This window comes from Stylophora pistillata, chromosome 1 (assembly GCF_964205215.1).
Source record: "Stylophora pistillata chromosome 1, jaStyPist1.2, whole genome shotgun sequence".
Lineage (NCBI taxonomy): Eukaryota > Metazoa > Cnidaria > Anthozoa > Scleractinia > Pocilloporidae > Stylophora > Stylophora pistillata.
The window spans coordinates 3544686-3559963 of record NC_142519.1 but is presented as its reverse complement, the minus strand read 5'-3'; the positions used below and the strand labels follow the sequence as shown (position 1 = coordinate 3559963).

The 15278-nt window shown below is 37.8% G+C and overlaps 1 protein-coding gene across 1 annotated transcript in view; it reads left to right on the top strand.

Annotated features, from left to right (window-relative positions):
• Positions 1 to 618: 618 nt before the first annotated feature.
• The window catches only part of LOC111343867 (talin), a 45114-nt gene continuing 30454 nt past the window's right edge, over positions 619 to 15278 (top strand). The window contains exons 1-9 of the mRNA XM_022951061.2: positions 619 to 776; positions 2763 to 2868; positions 3637 to 3712; positions 10534 to 10631; positions 10940 to 11014; positions 12502 to 12556; positions 13249 to 13337; positions 13648 to 13744; positions 14062 to 14131. Coding sequence (XP_022806796.2) covers positions 2812 to 2868; positions 3637 to 3712; positions 10534 to 10631; positions 10940 to 11014; positions 12502 to 12556; positions 13249 to 13337; positions 13648 to 13744; positions 14062 to 14131 — 617 coding nt within the window. The 5' untranslated portion in view covers positions 619 to 776; positions 2763 to 2811. The remainder of the gene's footprint in view (positions 777 to 2762; positions 2869 to 3636; positions 3713 to 10533; positions 10632 to 10939; positions 11015 to 12501; positions 12557 to 13248; positions 13338 to 13647; positions 13745 to 14061; positions 14132 to 15278) is intronic.

Genomic DNA, 15278 nt, shown 5'->3' with positions numbered 1-15278 from the left:
TCGTCAGCATCAAATTAAACCCTTAAACAGACCTGAAATCCTCTCTTTTGCTTCACAATTAATTGAATTTGGGGCATCCTGAAGATTTTACTCTTCTTTCATTTCCTTTTAGTGTACCTCTTTCCAAAATTGGTTGAGAGTATTTTTCTGGAAAAAGCTCACCAGTCCACACACACCGACTTATCAACAGTATTGTTTTAAAAAATGTTTTGGGGGAAAGCATGAGGAATCGGAATTTTTTTTTGTGATAGACGTTGGTTGGCAATTGTCAGTTGGGATGCGTAGATAGATAAAATAACGATTCTATAACTTCAACTTTAAAGCCAAATCTACAGCTGAAACTGGCAAACTTTTATAGTGTCAAACGAACCTCCCCCCTCCTTAGAAACGATAATTATACTAAAAACATTTGAAAATAAGTTATCGTTGCCGGAAGACATGCTATTTTTAGCTCTAATTAGAAAAAAAAATAAAAAAATAAAAAGGAGAGCCACATTTAATCGTACTCAGTGGGAATTCAAAGGAAATCTGGAGAAATCTCGATTTATTTGATCGGAGATGAGAAGTATGCGCGAAATAGTTGTATACCATATTTGGACATTTGGTTGCCACCCTCGCGTCACGAAGGGACGGCCATGTTCGATCTGAAGTGACTTTTTGATTTCGTATTTCCGTCTTTGAAATTCTTCTGTTGGGAGGTGTGGAATTGAATTAACTAGCATCGTTGTGTTTGAAGACTTGCATGTGTTATTTGTTTTGGAAACAAAATTTTAAAGGTAGGTGCTCTTTTCCTTGCGTGCTGGTGTCGTCTGATGGCCTTCTGGAATTTCATTGAGCTGAAGTGTTTAAGACAAGTTGCTGTTGACCGTTGGCAAGCTGTATGAAATAACTAGCGACCGCGAATGGCATATTAGGCAGTCTTCAGGCTGTAGCCTGAGCTCTTTGGGAATTGTTTCGGCTGTTTTCTGTAATAAATTCATGCTATATCTGTTTGAATGGACGAGTGCTTATCCAGAAGTTGTGTGTTCATGTAGCGTGTCGAACAAAACTTGAGCTTCTGTTTACTATTGCAATGTTCGCATTCTGAAAATTAACTCAGCTGTTTGCCGAATCGTTCTCATTACACGGTAGAAAAAAGTTATAAATTTTCTACACTAACTTTTATACAAATTTTATATTCTTTCAATAAGTTTCAGCGGCGAACGCGTTTTTTCATCGAAACTAAGAATTTTTCAACACTTTACCCTTTGTACTGACGCGAAGTCATGGTGTTATTTCGGTATCTTTCTACTTTCGACTCAATTCCTCAGCTGGAAATGAATGTGATGTTTGTTTACTTAGGGTAAATATTGAAACCTATTTGTGCGACTCCTTTCTTTTCGTTTTTAATTTCTCTCAAACATGAATAACACTTTCATCGTTATAAAATTTTACTCTTGCTTGGTGATTATTTCAATTGATTAGTAAGATGGAAGACATGAATGCGAAACGCGCATACTGAGTTATAGGTTTTCGTGAAATTGCCCAATTATTACGATGAAGTTCCATTTGGCATTTCCAATTAAAAATTGTGAAGATTTACATAATGAAAGTTTCTTGCTGAGTTAACTCAGCACGCAAAGACATTAATGAGTGTATTTTAGACTAAATCCGTACGCTTTCGATAATTTAGAATTTTAAATATCTTCCTAAAGCTGTAAGCCAATTTTATTAGCAGTGCGTGTACTTGACATGAAATGATTTGTCCGGTTCTTTCACGCTGAAGTGTTATTTCTTTGTTTAACCCTTTAGCGCCATTCTTTCAGTTACTGTTAATTAGTCATTTAATTTGTTTATTATTAATTTTTGTACATGATATGTTCTGAGGTTGATTATGGTAACTTTAATGTAATGTAAGATGGTGTGATTAAAAACCTGTTCTGCATGGTTATGTTAATGGATTTGAAACATAATTACTGACAATATAGCTTTTGTTTTTGCAAAGTTCAAGGCTAAATTTAGTTTCTTTCATTGCAGCTATGGTCAGATGTTTGCATGAACTTCTATAATTATGATAATTTCCTCTTGAATGGCAATTATTCTTCAAATAGATTGGTTGCCCTGAAATGTTATACATGCATGAGACTTGCTCGTATGTATGCTTAGAGCTTCCTGAGGAAGAACTGTGAACCGAAAAATTTGCTCTACACATCAACAAGGATGCTTTTTAATTTATCCTTGACTTTTGACATGCATTATTTTGTGACAAGTTACTTTGAAAATCAGACTGTAAGGCAAGTTGTTGAGTTTTAACAAACTGTTTGAATAGATAAGTGTTAGCCAGACCAAGTATTAAGTCAAAATGGCTGGATTTGGCATAGTTGTTTATTGATGTTAGTGCAAAAAGATGGCCCAATACTCTGACAGCCATGCTAAGTTAAATGAGCAAGGTTTGTCAATAAAAAATATATTACTAAGTCAAATATTGAACCAGGGAATAGTACTTGGCAGGAAAAATCTTTGCAGTCATGCATAACAGGGTAATGTAGCCTTAAATCTTGTTGGCAAGGGTACAAGGTGGGTAATGAAGACACATGTTTCGGTTCATGTTACTGACTTGCAGGACCAACGTTATATTGATGCAAGGTATGCAGGCTTCCTTTGAGATGCATACTATAAGTAACTGCCTGTAGAATAACTTTTGTCTTTTACCGGTTGAATTTGTGAGGTATCTGGCACTTGTGTAGGAATTTCATGCTGAAATAATTTTTGAACATTCTCAGCTTACAGAGAGAAGTATACTGTAAGGAATCTATGACATTTTAATTTAATATGGCACTGACTCTGAAAATCAACATTGTCAAGAACAGCTCTGTAAAGACTTTACAGGTGAGTTTTCTTACATTGTGCATTGTTTATCAGGCTTGATCTTATTGTTAATGTATCCACTTGTTATATATGGGCAATAATTCTAGCTTGTAGCCTTAAATTTTTATCGTGTTTAAATAAAGGTCATCCATCCGCTGTTTATTACTTATGTATAATACATCTTGTACACTGTGTGAGGAACCCAGGTTTGATAAGCTTCTAGCTTCTGCTGGGCTTCCTTGCCACACTTTTTATAAATGATCATAAATAGTAATTTTATATGGATTAAGTATAGATTGTTATATAGTGATATTACTATAGTTACTTTTTTATTGTTGTAAACAACTATAATTTATTTTTGTATGGGTATAAGTGGCAATTAAATGAATAAATAAGAAAAAAAATGTAATTTGGTTATATCAACTCAGTTGAAATATGAAAATTGGCCGCTGTAACGAATAAAAAAGATGACGTTTTGAGAGTTAGCCCTTCATCACTCGCACTGACGAAGGGCTAACGCTCGAAATGTCAGCTTTTTTTATTCGTTACAGTGGCCAATTTACATATTTCAACTGAGTTGATATAACCAAATTACATTGTTACCCCCACCGACGTAGCACCACAGTTTCTTTTAGCCTTTATTCATAAGAAAAAAATGGATGATCATTGTTTAGGTGAGAATATTATTTTAGTGTATGCTTGTATACACAGTCTTCTAACTAAAGGTGTAACAATCAATCAGCCTGCCCCAGAATCTTAATCCTTATTTCTTTATTTATTATTTTACAGTTCAATCCAGAGGCTACTGTAGCAGAAGCATTGAGAATTATAAGAGAAAGAGTTCCAGATTCTAGTCCAGGCAAAAGTAAGTAGAGTAAACATGTTTTGTTCCTTGATCTGTTGAGAAATGCTCCCACACTAAATTGTTTGATGTAGTACAATGTAGGTGTGTAACTTACCAAAGATGCTACGCACACTGTCACTTGCTGATAGTGTGGTTGATATGGAGAAAATATGACTGAAATTTTAATTTCTAGTACTTTTACTATATAAACTCCCCAATTTATTCAACTTTTACACAATTGTGACCTCTCACGCGAAAACGTACACTAACGGCTATCCGTTCGAAGGCGTTTTGCCGTTCACTTGCCGTTCACCAGCCGTTCAAAAAAATTTGCATCCGTTCGCACGGCCAGGGTTATCCGTTCAAAAAAAACTTGCATCCGTTCGCACGGCTTGTGTTATCCGTTCAAAAAAAATTTGCATCCGTTCCCGCGGCTTGGGTTATCCGTTCAAAAAAAACTTGCATCCGTTCGCACGGCTTGTGTTATCCGTTCAAAAAAATTAGCATCCGTTCGCACGGCTTGGGTCATCCGTTCAAAAAAATATAGTATCCGTTCGCACGGCTTGGGTTATCCGTTCAAAAAAAACTTGCATCCGTTCGCACGGCTTGTGTTATCCGTTCAAAAATATTTGCATCCGTTCGTACTGCTGGTGTTATCCGTTCCAAAAAACTAATAATTATTGGTTCAGCCGGTTACCCCTTGGGAAAAGTAATTAAAATTCAACAGTTCGCACGGCTGGGGTTTCGGTCGTCCGTTGAGAAAAATCCTCAACTGTTGTTCATCAGTTCAGAAAAATGCTTAGCCGCATAAACAAGTTCTATAGCAGACGTGCTTTGAAGTTTGCAATTTTCTCTTGTAATATTTCTTGAGAAGAGTTTGTTCTGAGAGGTCTGAGGGCCTCCCCTTAAATAAGATTTTTTTTAACACCTTGCGGGTGACAGGAACTAAAGTGCGTATTCCGAAATGCTGTTTAAAATGAGTACACACATCAAGGACTGTGTCTTTTTCGAATCGTTCGACTTTGTAGATGTGGGTGTCCTGGAATGTTGTTTCCTTATCGGAAATTTCAGCCGTCAACTGAAATGAGCAATCTGTTCCTGGAAGTTTATAGCAATTTTTTTTTAACTGTATCGATCGTTACATCATCTTGAGTGTTTTAGCTTGTGCCGCGCGCGTTGATTCGATCGTACATCAGTTCTTCAGGTTCAGTGTTGTAGCTGTTGCGGGTCGCTTTCTTCTCTTTATTTCAGTCTTAAAACGACCGATTTCACGTTAATGGAAGCGCATAATCGCATTTACTTTTTCTTGCTCCGTGTTCTAACGGATTTGATTTACTTCTGCGTGCCTTTGTAAAGCCTTGAATAAAATCATTGTCCGGTGTTATTTTGGCCCTCGCCCTATATTGTAGGGTTTCTGGGCATTTAGGCCTTTTACCGATGAACGTGAGCAAGCCACTAGCCAACGCTTACACTTTGCCAAGTCTCGCAAAGGTTTTGGGAAAGGAATGAATACTTTCCTTCCCCTATTCCTCCAACTCTTTGAGGAGTTGTAGCAAGTTTTATTCCATGTAGTTGTCAAGACAACGCGCTTTAGAGTGGAAGTTGATTGGCTGAACTGAACGTTGCGTTACCTTTTGCAAAATATCAAACACCACAGTGCGTTATGCAAATTTCGCTTGTGGCGAATGTTATGCTTTGACAAGTGTAGACACCGCTCGTTCTTACGCAAAGAGATGGTTTCGTCCACCTAAAATAACCTTAGTTCTGTGTATCTTTGTTACTGGTAGATATTTAACGAGAAATGTGCACAGGAATGTTTGATTTTGAACTTTAAAAAACAGGTTCTGAGTTAATGTCGGAGACGCAACCACAAAGTCGATATTCAGCTGAAAATTGAATGATGTTTGTTTTCTTTGCTCTGTGTCAAAGTAATCTGGTCGTTGATTTAAAATGGTTATCATCTTTACTCGTTCAACCGTTCAAAAATTTGCCACAGCCGTTCGGCCGTTCACCGTCAGCCGTTCAAAATTTTTCTACAACCGTTCAGTCGTTCACTGTCAGCCGTTCAGCCGTTCACTGTCAGCCGTTCAAAACTTTTCCTCAGCCGTTTACCGTGAGCCGTGAGCCGTTCAAAAATTTTCCACAGCCGTTCAGCCGTTCACTTTGAACCGTTCAAAAATTTTCCACAGCCGTTCAGCCGTTCACTTTGGACCGTTCAAAAATTTTTTTCAGCCGTTCAGCCGTTCACTTTGAGCCGTTCAAAATTTTTCTTCGGCCGTTCAGCCGTTCATGTTAGCCGTTTCAATCGCCTTGGCCATCCGTTTGTCATCCGTTCACTAGCCGTGCGTTTTGCCGTTCGAACGAATAGCCGTTAGTGTACGTTTTCGCGTGAGAGGTCACAATTTTATTGGAGAAGTGACCCTGTACTTGTAAGCTCAGCAAGCTTTTCTACTGTTCATCCATGTGGGCTAGCACAACAAAAAAGAACATTGCTAGGCTTCAAAAAGTTCAGAATTTTGCGCACAGATCGTGACTGGTGCAAGGAAGTATGATCACATTACACCAATACTAAAGGAACCTCACTCGTTGCCAGTGGCTAAACAACTGGAAGTTAGAGACACTTTATTGGCTTTTAAATGTCTGAAGGGATTAGCCCCACCTTTCTTGTGTAATAAGCTCACGACAAGAAGCCAGGTGCATACAAGAAATACTAGGAATAAAGATAAGCTTAATGTACCATTTTTTAGATCAGCAACAGGTCAGCAATCCTTCTCATATAGGGCTGCTCAGCTCTGGAAGGATCTTCCAGAAAGTTTAACAAACATGGAGTCATTTAATGTTTTTAAGAATGCCATTAAAGGACATGCCCCTGACAAATTTTTAAGCCATTGACTTTCAATAGGTGTTATTATGAATTATGTATCTTAAGTTTTTAACAACACAGTAATGTAAGTACCTATCACTTTTAAATGCTTATATTGTTTATATTACATTATTTTTATTGTAATTGGTTTGGAAGACCCATTTTGATTGGATGTAATAAAGCTATTTGTTACGTATGATGGACGATCCTCTTGTATTTGCTTTCTAATACAACTATTTAATGGTTGATACTGCAAACAGTATCAAAGAATTCATAATTATGCTGTGCAGCTAGTTGTAGCTGTGGTATTGTTTATTATGCTGTGCAGCTAGTTGTAGCTGTGGTATTGTTTATTATGCTGTGCAGCTAGTTGTAGCTGTGGTATTGTTTATTATGCTGTGCAGCTAGTTGTAGCTGTGGTATTGTTTATTATGCTGTGCAGCTAGTTGTAGCTGTGGTATTTATTATGCTGTGCAGCTAGTTGTAGCTGTGGTATTGTTTATTATGCTGTGCAGCTAGTTGTAGCTGTGGTATTGTTTATTATGCTGTGCAGCTAGTTGTAGCTGTGGTATTGTTTATTATGCTGTGCAGCTAGTTGTAGCTGTGGTATTGTTTATTATGCTGTGCAGCTAGTTGTAGCTGTGGTATTGTTTATTATGCTGTGCAGCTAGTTATAGCTGTGGTATTGTTTATTATGCTGTGCAGCTAGTTGTAGCTGTGGTATTGTTTATTATGCTGTGCAGCTAGTTATAGCTGTGGTATTGTTTATTATGCTGTGCAGCTAGTTGTAGCTGTGTTATTGTTATGCTGTGCAGCTAGTTGTAGCTGTGGTATTGTTTATTATGCTGTGCAGCTAGTTGTAGCTGTGGTATTGTTTATTATGCTGTGCAGCTAGTTGTAGCTGTGGTATTGTTTATTATGCTGTGCAGCTAGTTGTAGCTGTGGTATTGTTTATTATGCTGTGCAGCTAGTTGTAGCTGTGGTATTGTTTATTATGCTGTGCAGCTAGTTGTAGCTGTGGTATTGTTTATTATGCTGTGCAGCTAGTTGTAGCTGTGGTATTGTTTATTATGCTGTGCAGCTAGTTGTAGCTGTGTTATTGTTATGCTGTGCAGCTAGTTGTAGCTGTGGTATTGTTTATTATGCTGTGCAGCTAGTTGTAGCTGTGGTATTGTTTATTATGTTGTGCAGCTAGTTGTAGCTGTGGTATTGTTTATTATGCTGTGCAGCTAGTTGTAGCTGTGGTATTTATTATGCTGTGCAGCTAGTTGTAGCTGTGGTATTGTTTATTATGCTGTGCAGCTAGTTGTAGCTGTGTTATTGTTATGCTGTGCAGCTAGTTGTAGCTGTGGTATTGTTTATTATGCTGTGCAGCTAGTTGTAGCTGTGGTATTGTTTATTATGCTGTGCAGCTAGTTGTAGCTGTGGTATTGTTTATTATGCTGTGCAGCTAGTTGTAGCTGTGGTATTGTTTATTATGCTGTGCAGCTAGTTGTAGCTGTGGTATTGTTTATTATGCTGTGCAGCTAGTTATAGCTGTGGTATTGTTTATTATGCTGTGCAGCTAGTTGTAGCTGTGTTATTGTTATGCTGTGCAGCTAGTTGTAGCTGTGGTATTGTTTATTATGCTGTGCAGCTAGTTGTAGCTGTGGTATTGTTTATTATGCTGTGCAGCTAGTTGTAGCTGTGGTATTGTTTATTATGCTGTGCAGCTAGTTGTAGCTATGGTATTGTTTATTATGCTGTGCAGCTAGTTGTAGCTGTGGTATTGTTTATTATGCTGTGCAGCTAGTTGTAGCTGTGGTATTGTTTATTATGCTGTGCAGCTAGTTGTAGCTGTGGTATTGTTTATTATGCTGTGCAGCTAGTTGTAGCTGTGGTATTGATTATTATGCTGTGCAGCTAGTTATAGCTGTGGTATTGTTTATTATGCTGTGCAGCTAGTTGTAGCTGTGGTATTGTTTATTATGCTGTGCAGCTAGTTATAGCTGTGGTATTGTTTATTATGCTGTGCAGCTAGTTGTAGCTGTGTTATTGTTATGCTGTGCAGCTAGTTGTAGCTGTGGTATTGTTTATTATGCTGTGCAGCTAGTTGTAGCTGTGGTATTGTTTATTATGCTGTGCAGCTAGTTGTAGCTGTGGTATTGTTTATTATGCTGTGCAGCTAGTTATAGCTGTGGTATTGTTTATTATGCTGTGCAGCTAGTTGTAGCTGTGTTATTGTTATGCTGTGCAGCTAGTTGTAGCTGTGGTATTGTTTATTATGCTGTGCAGCTAGTTGTAGCTGTGGTATTGTTTATTATGCTGTGCAGCTAGTTGTAGCTGTGGTATTGTTTATTATGCTGTGCAGCTAGTTGTAGCTGTGGTATTGTTTATTATGCTGTGCAGCTAGTTGTAGCTGTGGTATTGTTTATTATGCTGTGCAGCTAGTTGTAGCTGTGGTATTGTTTATTATGCTGTGCAGCTAGTTGTAGCTGTGGTATTGTTTATTATGCTGTGCAGCTAGTTGTAGCTGTGTTATTGTTATGCTGTGCAGCTAGTTGTAGCTGTGGTATTGTTTATTATGCTGTGCAGCTAGTTGTAGCTGTGGTATTGTTTATTATGCTGTGCAGCTAGTTGTAGCTGTGGTATTGTTTATTATGCTGTGCAGCTAGTTGTAGCTGTGGTATTGTTTATTATGCTGTGCAGCTAGTTGTAGCTGTGGTATTGTTTATTATGCTGTGCAGCTAGTTGTAGCTGTGGTATTGTTTATTATGCTGTGCAGCTAGTTATAGCTGTGGTATTGTTTATTATGCTGTGCAGCTAGTTGTAGCTGTGTTATTGTTATGCTGTGCAGCTAGTTGTAGCTGTGGTATTGTTTATTATGCTGTGCAGCTAGTTGTAGCTGTGGTATTGTTTATTATGCTGTGCAGCTAGTTATAGCTGTGGTATTGTTTATTATGCTGTGCAGCTAGTTGTAGCTGTGGTATTGTTTATTATGCTGTGCAGCTAGTTGTAGCTGTGTTATTGTTATGCTGTGCAGCTAGTTGTAGCTGTGGTATTGTTTATTATGCTGTGCAGCTAATTGTAGCTGTGGTATTGTTTATTATGCTGTGCAGCTAGTTGTAGCTGTGGTATTGTTTATTATGCTGTGCAGCTAGTTATAGCTGTGGTATTGTTTATTGTGCTGTGCAGCTAGTTGTAGCTGTGTTATTGTTATGCTGTGCAGCTAGTTGTAGCTGTGGTATTGTTTATTATGCTGTGCAGCTAGTTGTAGCTGTGGTATTGTTTATTATGCTGTGCAGCTAGTTGTAGCTGTGGTATTGTTTATTATGCTGTGCAGCTAGTTGTAGCTGTGGTATTGTTTATTATGCTGTGCAGCTAGTTGTAGCTGTGGTATTGTTTATTATGCTGTGCAGCTAGTTGTAGCTGTGGTATTGTTTATTATGCTGTGCAGCTAGTTGTAGCTGTGGTATTGTTTATTATGCTGTGCAGCTAGTTGTAGCTGTGTTATTGTTATGCTGTGCAGCTAGTTGTAGCTGTGGTATTGTTTATTATGCTGTGCAGCTAGTTGTAGCTGTGGTATTGTTTATTATGCTGTGCAGCTAGTTGTAGCTGTGGTATTGTTTATTATGCTGTGCAGCTAGTTGTAGCTGTGGTATTGTTTATTATGCTGTGCAGCTAGTTGTAGCTGTGTTATTGTTATGCTGTGCAGCTAGTTGTAGCTGTGGTATTGTTTATTATGCTGTGCAGCTAGTTGTAGCTGTGGTATTGTTTATTATGCTGTGCAGCTAGTTGTAGCTGTGGTATTGTTTATTATGCTGTGCAGCTAGTTGTAGCTGTGGTATTGTTTATTTGGTAGACTGCATGTAGTTGATGTGGCAGAGCGATAAAGTTGTAGATTAGCGGTTGAGAGGAAATGACATGGTGAAAGCTGCATGTTTGAAAGGTTGGTTTAGATGCACTTTGGTTTTGGTCTTCAGAGTTAATTTTGTTTTAGTTTCAGATTATGGTCTGTTTTGTCAAGATGATGATCCATCCAAAGGAAAATGGTTGGAACCTGCGAGAACACTTGACTTCTACCCACTTAAGTCTGGAGTAGGTTTACATGTTTACCTTCTAGATATAAGTTTATAGTGATTTCTTTTAATTTAAGGTGAATTTATAATTCTAGTTGACATACAGGCAAGAAGATTACACATCAAAACTTATATCTCATCCATGAACATCTGACAAAGCCATCGCATGTAGCATGGCTTATTACATGTGCTACAGTATTATTTGGCAAACAATTCTTACGGTGATTAATTTGTAGGTACACTGAATGCATGGTTTGTGTTACTTATGCAGTATCTACTGGCCTATAGTGTGCATCGTCATCATGACAGTGGTATGTTTTCCTTCAGGATATGATTGAATATAGATCAAAAGTTAGACATCTGAAAATCAAGTTCATGGATGGTTCAGTTAAAACACTACAGGTAACTAATTTCTTTGAGCTTTTAATTGTTTTATCTATGATTCTTATACTGACAGCTTGCTGTGATATATTTTTTCATATCATTCAGTAAGTAAAAGCGTGCTATGATTGGTCGATTAAGCAGGCTTTATTATCCAACTACACTTCGTAGAGTGCAAATAACGCCATAAATGAGTACAAATATCATGTGGTATTTGTACTCCTTAGAACTGGTTAGACAGGAGTTAGATTGAAGTTACAAGTTGGCGGACAATTTTAATCATATTTCTGATGATGAAGAGTCAGAATGGCTGCAAATATAGATACAAGTTTATAAGATGAATTGAATGAAGAAAGGTAGCTAGACAACCATAAAATTTTTTCATTTATTAAAGAAAATAGAAACAGCAACACAACAATGCTCCAATTCCATTACGCTTTGCATACTTTGTCATGCACTCCCTGTAAATAAATATCTGCGAAATTCGCCCGCACTGAATTAGCAATTGTCGTGTTGAATAATAAATAACTTATTGGACGTTTTGTTGTGTAGTATCGCTGAGTATTTTTACTCATTATTTGTATTTTGACTTGCCCCTTGGCTCATCGAAATACGCAAAACTCGTAAAAATACTCAGTGATGCTACAGTGGTATTCCGCTGTATGGCCCATCAAATTCAAAAGTTTGTTTAAATTGAAATCTTGAAATTTTTCCCCCTTCTTTTTGAAGCTAGTGAGAGTTATGATATAGACAAGGAGAATTTGTTTGACAATCGGGAGCTTGTGAAAGGGTTAACAGACATAGTTGTTGTTAGGAGAGCTTTCTGAATACAACTAACATCGTTTTCTTGGTTGGTATTGTACATGTAAGTTACAAAACCTCGTTTTCCACTTTGATTTATGGCCCAGGTGTACATTGTGCTTGGGCCATTTGAAGCTAGTGAGAGTTATGTTATAGACAAGGAGAATTTGTTTGACAATCGGGAGCTTGTGAAAGGGTTAACAGACATAGTTGTTGTTAGGAGAGCTTTCTGAATACAACTAACATCGTTTTCTTGGTTGGTATTGTACATGTAAGTTACAAAACCTTGTTTTCCACTTTGATTTATGGCCCAGGTGTACATTGTGCTTGGGCCATTTGAAGCTAGTGAGAGTTATGTTATAGACAAGGAGAATTTGTTTGACAATCGGGAGCTTGTGAAAGGGTTAACAGACATAGTTGTTGTTAGGAGAGCTTTCTGAATACAACTAACATCGTTTTCTTGGTTGGTATTGTACATGTAAGTTACAAAACCTCGTTTTCCACTTTGATTTATGGCCCAGGTGTACATTGTGCTTGGGCCATAAATTGTAGCTGAGAAAAACTTGGTCTGAAACCTACTTTAAGAACCTCAAATTTGGTTAGTAAGAGGTACATGTATACAAAAATTAACTTGAAATCCATGTGTTTTTGGTCTAAATGCTCACTGAGCCCTGAATCTATTATTTATTAATCTGGTTTTGTCTCAGATTGATGACAGTCACAGTGTTGGTCAGATTTTAGATTCGGTTTGCATGAAGATGGGTATGTACATAAATACTGATGATGGTATAATAAAAAAAATAATAATTAAACAGTATTTATATACAGCAGCATGAAATAGCAACATATCTGATCTCATCATAGCATTGTACAACAGTTTTCTGGCCATCTGTCAATGAATTGGTCGCCACTGAAATAAATGATCCAAATACATGGTGGTGTGTATCAGTTTTAAATCTGTGGTTTGTATGGTTGTCATCAAGAATTGTAATAGCAGAATAATTTTGTATTGCAATGATATCATTCTTAATTGCTAAATTAAGAAGAACTTGCTGAGATACATCTAGTTGAAATTTAACCGCAGAGGATTGTCTAATCTCAGATGCCTGCTGAACACTTTGGGTGTGTCTCCAACTTGTTGCTGAGAAGTGTGTCAGAGGCGCATGTCTTGACATATTGTTGCTGCTTCTGTTTTGCATTTATGTTTTAATCTTTTCATCACCACTAATTTGCATGTTAAACTTGTGGGTAAGGTATTTCCTTGGTGTAAAATTTTCAAACCAGTTTATTCAATATTTTTAAATTTTCCTTTGTTTGAGATTAAGATCATTGCTTCAATTAAAAAATGAAAACAGAGCAAAATACAATAAAAACAAATATCAAGCTGCATTGAAAAATTCCAAACCAAGAACATTTAAACCTATACTAAGCTTCAAATAACATCATTTCTGTAGGTATTGGAAATGTTGAGGAATTCTCCCTGCTTGTTGAGGGTCAGAAAGAAGACAGGGAAGACATGGATAGAATAGGAACAATCAAGAGGGTATGTAGACATACACTTGTGACACCAACGTCATGCTGGCACTCTGCTATAGGTGCATGAAATGTTTACTTATGTTGAGTAACATAGTTTTGTATCATGGTGTCCTCTGAGGAACAGCTTCTTGCTTTATTTTTGAATTGACATTTTTAGATCAATTTTGGTTTTGGATCAACTATGTATCTACCCATCCCCAACCAAAGATTAAATATCAGTTGACTTTTGTTGGCTTAGGGGATGGGGTAGGTGTGCAGTTGCTCAGATACTGACATTGACCTGTAATTTTTAAAAAAAAAAACAAAAACAAAAACAGGACAAGTCTGTTAAAGATGTATCCCTTAAGAAGATGGAAGAAAGAGACAAGAAGAAAATGGATCAGTTGAAGAAAAAACTCCACACAGATGATGAAGGTACTGACTTCTTCTTAACTCTTCATGCCCCAACATTAGCATTCATATTCTCCTCACTGCTCTCTTTCAATTCCTATGTTATAGACAAGGAGAATTTGTTTGACAATCGGGAGCTTGTGAAAGGGTTAACAGACATAGTTGTTGTTAGGAGAGCTTTCTGAATACAACTATCCTGCAAAGTCTCAAAAACTGTATTTCAGTGAAAGGAAGAATGACTTGTTGATACCCAGACAGGAAGACTTATTCTTAGATTTTATTTAAAGCTGTGATTGTTTGGTGTGGTGTAGTATTCATGAGAAGTTGTGTTTTGTTTTCAGTACACTGGCTTGGTCATGATAAAACTCTCAGAGAACAAGGAGTAGATGATTCACACACAGTTCTTTTAAGGTTTCTACACAATATTGATGAGTTTTATGTACATATATATACTTGTATTTAATGTTAATTTTTAATTAAGTTTGAATCAAACTCTTAGCCAGGTTTCCTTTTCAAGTCATCATAAGACAGCCGTAAGTTGAAACATCAATCCAGTACCTGTTATGGTGTTTTCTTTTTTACAATTTCAGACAGTATTTCAGCTTTAGTTTTTTCAGGTCTGATTTTCGCTATTGCATAAATAGCGCTCTCTACTGCGAGGATCGTGCATCATACGTATTTATTGAATGTTGTTTAAGTAACCAGTAGGCCAGTGAAATTTTTACTTTCAGAGGAGAGTTGTAGTAAAGTCTGTATTGAGCACAACACATTTTTTTTGTCTTTTGTTCTGTGCCCCTTATACTTTTTGTGGACTCAGCTTACATTGTTTTGGAAATTGGGTAGAACTTCAGGTAATTGTGAAGAAGAGCTCCCCAAAAAACCTGTCGGCCGACTGTCGGCCGACTGTCGGCCGACAGTTGACCGACAGGCGGCCGACAGTCTACCGACAGGTTAAGAAAAAAGAAAAATTGTGTAAAAAACGAACAGTTAACGTGACATAACAATCCGTAATGGTGATGTATGACAGCGTACAGTGTACAGTGTGCAGCGGCGACCATTCTATTTTTCACTGTGAGAATAAGTGTGGCGTCTGCCACGGCGACAGAAGGCAATGTTCGTGTAATGAACGCCCGCCTCAGAAAAGAAAAAAGATATCAAAGTCAACAGCCTCCAGTCAACAGCCTGCAGATACGTCGCACGACGATCTAAAGAAAAAATACGAGTTACTGCAAAAGGACTACAAAAGAGTGGGTCAGGCCTTCCAGAACCAGCAGGAACAGAACCAGGAGCTGACGGCGTTGCTAGAGGAACGCGAGAAAGAGGCTGAAGAGCTAGCCAACCTTGTGCGGAACAAGGACGAGGTCGTTAAAAACCTCGAGAGGCGCCTCGTAGACGCAAAGAAGGTCATCGCAGAACTCCGAGCGGAGGTACGACGCAGAGACCAACCCGCGCCACAAGAAGACCCACCCGCATCACAACAGCAACACCAGCAGACGGCAGACATACGGGTCAGCACCCACGGCCTGGCCAACATACACGAACGATATGACCAGGTTCT